The 7415-nt window shown below is 37.6% G+C and overlaps 1 protein-coding gene across 1 annotated transcript; it reads right to left on the bottom strand.

Annotated features, from left to right (window-relative positions):
- Positions 1-3545: 3545 nt before the first annotated feature.
- Positions 3546-6119, bottom strand: LOC131299581 (uncharacterized). The gene is made up of 4 exons (XM_058325167.1): positions 5732-6119; positions 5219-5342; positions 4716-4891; positions 3546-3733 (listed from the first exon to the last, which is right to left on the bottom strand). The coding sequence occupies exons 1-4, from the start codon at positions 6117-6119 to the stop codon at positions 3567-3569; spliced, it is 855 nt and encodes a 284-aa protein (XP_058181150.1). The 3' UTR covers positions 3546-3566.
- Positions 6120-7415: the final 1296 nt, after the last annotated feature.

Raw genomic sequence — 7415 nt, 5'->3', positions numbered from 1 at the left:
ACTGAGCGTTTCCATTATCCATTCGCTCACTATGCTGGCCTGTTTTATACTCTACCTCGGGTTACAATTCATTACAGTACTCCATGTGATCCAAACTTCTAACGACCGCTCGATCAATGAACACAACCTGTCAAGCCAACATGGTTTGGTTCCTGGTCAACCAGAGTATGAGGCAAAAGAGAGATGTTAGAATATTCACGTGTACACATTAGACATTGATATAATACAAAATAATGAAGATTCTCGCGTGGATTGGATCGTTCTGGATACCTCTCTATCCCTATCTTTTACATATACGTACACGTAACATTGTTCTCTACGTACGTTACCATCTAGAGGAAGTTCCACACAACCAACCAGTCTTTTGTAGATAAGCGACCCAAAATGACTAACCATCCATTGAGTAATGGACGATCTTGGGACACAGTACTTGAACCACACCACTTTAGCCCAAAACACTTTAATACAGATTGCCTTAACCCTTCCCAAGCAGATTTTACAGAGAATTCTTCAGAAGTAGTTAGGGTCCAATTAACAGAGTCATCTTGGGATGTAGTATTAGAGCAAGTTTATCAGATAAGGTAAAAAAGCTTTTTAGTTATTTTTGCTAATCAAAATGAGAAAAAGTCTCTTGCAGCAGTTTATGTAAACAACTCGGTAAAGTTTCTCAATCTACAGTTCTTCGCTATTAGTACCGAAGGACTGTTCACTATGAATCTTTTTTTAATTGTTTTTTTTTTCTTTCTTTAATGCTCTTTCTCTCTCTTACTTTTTTCTTTGCAACGAAGGTTTCGAGTTTACTGGCTTCTAGGTTTTGAAAACCCACTTCTGAAATCGGCGATTCGAAAATTCCGGCGATCAAGTTCAATCTTGCCTAGCCCACATGGGTGGCGTCTAATCGTCTTTGTTCTTCAACGGAATTCGCCGGAATCGTCTTCGTTCTTCAATGGGTTTCTATAGAAGTTGATCACCGGAATCGATCTTCAACGGAGGTCTAGCGACCTCGATCTCACTTGGCCCGGTGTTCGAACACCTCCTCAATCTCGTTTTTGGGCTGAACAAAGCCCATCTCGTTGTATATAACAGATGTATGGAGTTATATATATGTAGATATAGTAGATATGCATGTATATTATTTTTGAATATTTAAAGAATGGAGAGAAAATTATACAGATGCTGTTGTGGTGTGGAAGATAAAAATGGGTAGATAAAATGAAAATGTGTACTGTTCATCAGCATTTTTTACCATGCACGATAAACTTGCTCTTAGGGAGGAACTAAGCTGGAGTATGAGCAATGATCTCTTGAACCTATGGACTCTTAAATTCTTGTCCTGGCGCCGGTACGAAAACAATAGATGTCGTCATTGCATTATAAGTCCCTATACTATGAACTCGTGGCCAAAGCTCCCAATTATTTAAATTGCACTAACCTCTATGTTAGTTGAAAATGTCAATATTCCTCCTTCCGGTAGTTTCTCCATTTTACGATTTCGGCACTTTAAATGACTGAATTTGCAATAAACCATGTAGCTTTACCTTTCTCATTAATATCCCCAGCACTTTCGTCTAAAAAAAAAAAATTCTCAAATTTTCAAACAATCATCCTCTGTACATATATTCAAGTCTTCCCGCCAACAAAATAAATAAAATATGATTGAAATTTTTTTTTTTTGATCATAATAAAACATGAATGATAAAAAAACACTTTTCATTCGGAGGGTATAGATGACATTTGAACTATCTTCAATAGTTGATCATACAGCAAAGATACCGGCAAGTTCTTGTTGAAAACTCTCTATATCATGTTGAGCACGCGCCTTCTCTTCTGCATCGTTCCCATTCAAGCTTGCTTTTAGACTTGATATTTTCTTTTCAATGCTTTTTATCTGTACCAGTGGGAAAAACATTTGAATAAAAAACACAAAGACTAATTAGGCATGAATGAATGAAATTGGGGAGCCTGTTGACCCATCTGGGGCGTCCAATTTTGGTAATGGACTGTTCAGATTTTCATCTAGGCCGTCTAATTTCAGCAATGGACTGCTCAGATTTCATTTCGACCGAACAGATCTCATCTGTGCATTACAAAGATAAAATTTGAGACGTCCATTGCCGAAATAGACAGCACGGATAGGGTCAGCACACATGCTGTCCCTTAGGGGACAACTGACTAATATATCAAGTCGAGGGGGAAACTCTATAGCATTTAGAGTTGTTTTAAATTTTAAATGTTGAGGGGAAAACTATATATGCAACCCCTAATCAAGAAAATTCGCCCAAAATGCTTTTAAGTAGCCGTTAAGAAAAGGAAAAAGCTTTTAACCAATCGAATGATTCCTTAATTAGGAGTTATTTACCCAAAAAATGAATTAGGAGGAGTTTGGACTAATTTAACATATTTTAATTAAAGCAATAATTTATTTTCGTTGTTGGTGACTGTTTTTGTTTTGTGTCAATGTTTTTCTGATCGGGAAATTAATTGTCTCATCGAGAGGAAATTAAAAAAGTATGAACCGTGCGAACTCGAAAAAAATTGAAAAGACAAAAACAATTCAAAATTTTGTCTATTTTGGATTATGTCTCTTTCTTGAATTCTTTTTAGGTTCTGGCAAAAAAAATTTACTTGGCCAAGATGAATTAATGTGCATGCTCAATAAAATTTTAATGCAAAACTAAACAGAATTGAAGGAGCCAAAAATAGGACAAAATAATTAAATAATTTAGGTTCCTTATATACCCTTCTGTGGGGCCAACGCTTGAGACCATGTTTGCGGCAGATCTTCTTCATAACGGTGGGGCATACTTGCATTTGGCTGGCCGCGACTTCTATGGGAAGATGGAAGTATCTTTTCAAGTCTTTCACTGTCAAATTCCTTGTTCTTTCCCTCTGTGCTACTCATCCATATATCCATACCACAAAATTAATAAGCAAAACATAAATTAACCAAAAAAAAAAAAATAGAGCTAATTAAATGTAGACATCAGGAAAAATCCCAAAATCCAAGTTTGAGGTGTGGATAATGAAGTATATTTACATGAATAAGAACAAAAAGAGAAATGTTGATGGTCAGAAAGTGAGTGCGAAAATCAATTCCCAACAAGGTTTTACGGAGAATCTTTAGCAAGAACAGAATGATGTGACAGTATTTATACTTCTTTAAAATTGTCAGTTGGGGAGGTGCTTCGTTCATCGAGGTGCATGGTGGATTGATGGTATGATAGAGAGAAATAGGTTTGCAATTTGTTGAAAATAAGGGTACTTTAGCAGTAAATTAAAATTTCAATTTGGTGAAAAAAGAAAAAATTGGGGCTAGAGAGATTTTCTTCGGGTTCAAATAAAAATGACTCCACAACTAATTAATTTAGTCCAAACCGTCCCTTGGTCGTTTCGAAACAAAAGACTTGTCACCTGGACTTGATTGATCACAATCCCAAAAACGCCCACAACCGCGCCATTTTGAATGAGATTTAGGTACACTTGTTCTTTCTTCTTCTTCTTCTTCTTCTTTTTTTTTTTTCTTTTTTCGCAGGGGTAACTTCTTTTTATTTGCTGATTATATTTGATCAAGCAAGCTCTATTGGCAAATGACTATATATAAGATAAGATGTGGTGCATATGGAAAAAGATACTAAAACCTGTGCTGCAACAGAAGTACTACTCCTAGCAAGTCTGATCACTTCATCCCTCGTTGCCCCAGTTTGGTTCACAGCCTCTGGTTGGTTCACTTGGCCTGCGCGCCAATAATTATACCATCCAAAACACATTATGATAATATATATATGGGTATGAAAGAACAGAGGCGGCTCTAGAATTTTAGTCCGGGGTAATAGAAACGTAAGAAATTTTTTTACACGAATTGATGCATAAATAAATGTTTTTATATTGATTGAAAATGATTTTTTTTTTTTGGCTCGGCTATTGATTGAAAATGATTGGACCTACTTTATATTTTTGTTTTGTTGAACTTTATTATCTATCTCCATACTAACAAATTTAAGTGAAGTTTCTTTCACTTTGGCTATTTGTTAACAATTCAGTACCGACAGTGTGGGAGGAAGATTAAATTATATGTAAACAAAGAGAAAATCTTAATATATTTTTCCATCCCAAAGAATTTGGCTCGAACCCCCTCATTTATAGGTGGAGCCGCCCCTGGTAATGATATGATTAGTAAAACATGTTTGAATCTCTAGCTCACCTATAAGTTTTTGGGTACATTTAATTTGTAGGTCTAATTAGCACCTCTAAAAAATTGATTGATCCATGTTCATCTCCTGAAATGATTTTTCCTTAAATAAATAAACTCAAATCAGTGCTTGTTAAGGTGGTTTAATTAATTATGCGCTGAAAATACTTATTTCAATAGTGAAATTTGTTGTCCACAAAAGTAAAACCAAAGGGAATTCGCAAAAATAATTCGAATAATGTATTCAAAAAAGAAAAAAAACAAACAATTTTGAAGATCATGGTAGCAAGACAAAACGAACAAAGCCCTAATCTTTGTGTGATCATGGATATGTCAAAGAGAGTTAGTATTTTTGAACGGCAAAAGAAGGATTTCGTCAATATTCGAATACGAGATTACAAAGAGTACTAAAAGGATCGCAAGCACGTACGAAACATTTCAACGAGAAAATAGCATTCGAACAAAGTTGGCATCCTAACGCTTGATAATCACATGCCATATCAAGAGGACTGTATAAGAAGAGTACCTGAATTATCTGCCGGAGAAGGTTGAAAGAAATCATCACCGTTGGTTAACCCAACACACAAAGCTTCATAGAACTCAAGAAGTGGGTCTTGTTGCATTGTATAACCGTCTTGTTTACGGCCTTCACAATACTGAACAAGATACTCCTTGATAGCCTCCATGCTTTGGTTGCTAAAACTGCATCAATGAAAGCACACACAAAAACGGGTTTTGAGACTTTGCGTTTTGAACGAGGTAGGGTTCTAAATAAAGGCCGTTTTGTATTGAATTGGATATTAATTACGTAAGGGATTTTAAACATGCGATATTCGACCAATATTGTCTGATCATGAAAAGCCATATCATTGATACTATTATTTCGTGTATACCGAATTACTGATATCCCGATTTAATATAATCAATAAATCATATGAAATGAGTAGAAATTTTGTTATTATTATTATATATAAAAAACTAGCACTATTGACTTTCGCGGAGAAAAAAGAAAATTACAAAAATACATACTCGAGCATTTGATAGTGCTGGCTTTGAGTAGTCGAATCACTATCAACAAATCGGTTCTCAAGAATAGCATGACTTATTATCAAACCAAGTCTTCCATGAATCTCAAGCTTTGTCGCATGCATGCCTGCAGCCACCAGAGCATACAAAAAACTTGTTTAGATCAAACGCAGCAAGCGCAAAAACAATTTTTATCGATATCATAATCGATGCACTTGAGTCTTACAAAATAATACGAGACCCACGTACATCAGACACGTCAAAACACTTTCCGTGCCCGAACGGGTGCACCCAAAACCTATGCACGTTAGCATTGCTATAGACCTATTGATGCTGTAGTATAAAAACTAAACGGGTTTCGAAATCCACTATCATAATTCCAGAATGTCATTATTCTTGTCTCAATTGTCGTTCCCGATTTTCAACCCTATTCGATCTCCTCGTGTCGATTTTTTTTGATTATGTTAACGTTCTCCTACATGTTTGAAGTGGATCAAAAACCAAAATGGCCAGTACCCTTAGTGTGGATAATTTCTCTCAGTACTTGACAGCAACTGCAACTGTACGGAACCGATGACCCCGGCCAGAAACCGGGCGGTTGCACCGGATTCGCAAACCCCAAATTATCCGGTTGAAGAACTCCCTGTTGATGATGGTTCGTTTCGCCGCGAAATTCAGAAGGGCCCGCTTGGTCAGGATTATTCGAAACAACGGGATTGGACTGGGGATCACTGGCCTCGGAGCGATCGAAAGAAGAATTGTGTTGTGTCAATGGGAATTCGTCAATGTCATGAAGAAGAGTGGGATTTTCGTCCAACATGCGAATAGCTTCGGAAAATGAAAATCCGTTGTCGTCGTCGAATGAATTGAAGTCCGGACCCATGGCCGGTGCAGCATCAGCCATGGTTCGGTGAACCTAGGCCCTCACTGGTGTTGGTTGCGGCACCTGGCGGGGTGAGACCAAGCGCCGCTGCGTAGGAAGAGTTTCGGTGGTTCGAGAGGGAGTCAGTGGGCGATGTGTGTATATTCGAGTGACAACGTTTGAAATTTGGGGTACAAGGAAAACAATGCAGGAGGCTGTTTATAACCGTTTTAAGGCAATATATATATAGTTGTTGTCCGTTGGGATTTTGTTTTAAGCGAAAGCGTGCGACTGTTGAGAGAGAGAGAGAGAGAGAGAGAGAGAGAGTTGTTTTCTTGTTGGATGTTATGGAGAGAGAGAGAGAGAGAGAGAGAGAGAGAGAGAGAGTTGTTTTCTTGTTGGATGTTATGGTAACGGACCTAACGGTAGAATTATCACCCCGTAGTATGGAGAAGTTTTTGGGTGTGGGACGGATATCATGTTGCGGTACGCAGCCCACATCATAGCCGAATTTTTGAACGGCCTAGATTCGACCACTCCTCCCCGGCCTCACCCCTCACTGGACCACTCTTTCTCCTCTTTCTCTCTCTGATCCGAACCATCCAAAATACTTTTAGACGGCTCGAATTGCAGTTGGGATAACATGTGTGGTAGCTGCCAGCACCCAAAAACTACTTCTCTTTCCATCCCATTTTGTTTGTCTATTTTTGTTATTCGTACATGTACAATAGTCAAAACCCAAGTTTTAAATATGATTTTACTGTAACATGATTAATCTTAGAGCAAAATGGTAATTGAATTTCCGTTTGACCGAAAAAAAGAAAAGAAATGGTAAAATCACCTAAACTCAATCACCCACCTCACCCCCAAAAAAAACTACCCACCCACACTTTCACTTCCCAAATACATTTTCACTTGCATTTTCACATGCACACACGAAAGGTGTGCCCCAACTGCTAGTACTATATATTAAGTTTGTGAGTTCAATACTTCAAATTTCTTCTACTAGCACATACATGTACAATAGTCAAGCTAATTAAATGTGCATTTAATACCTTATTTTTTACTAATGTATTAAGTGTTCAATTGTGAATTAATCCACGACCTTCCCAGCAAAAGGCTGTTGTAAGTCTCGTTCTCGATCGCGTAGCAAGTGACTTCTATCTTAAGATTTGCAATCTGCATGGCACTTGAGGCAGATCTAGTACATGGAAGGTAGTTGGAGTTAACTGTTCTCCTAGGGTTCCCTTATTAGGGATCCCTGGGGAAGAGGATCGATCAAGTTAGCCCACCGTGATTGATAGGTGTTCATAATATAGGAGTTCAAACTTGAAAAGC

This window comes from Rhododendron vialii, chromosome 9a (assembly GCF_030253575.1).
Source record: "Rhododendron vialii isolate Sample 1 chromosome 9a, ASM3025357v1".
NCBI lineage: Eukaryota > Viridiplantae > Streptophyta > Magnoliopsida > Ericales > Ericaceae > Rhododendron > Rhododendron vialii.
This window is presented reverse-complemented; position numbering and strand designations above follow the sequence as displayed.

Bases quoted from the DNA above. Each gene is read 5' to 3' on its own strand.
- LOC131299581 (XM_058325167.1), bottom strand. From the start codon at position 6,119: ATGGCTGATGCTGCACCGGCCATGGGTCCGGACTTCAATTCATTCGAC. The intron at 5,343-5,731 runs GTACTGGCCATT...TGGTGGCTGCAG, and splicing joins AGAAATTATCCACACTAAGG to GCATGCATGCGACAAAGCTT. The intron at 3,734-4,715 runs GTACTCTTCTTA...ATTGGCGCGCAG, and splicing joins TTCTCCGGCAGATAATTCAG to GCCAAGTGAACCAACCAGAG.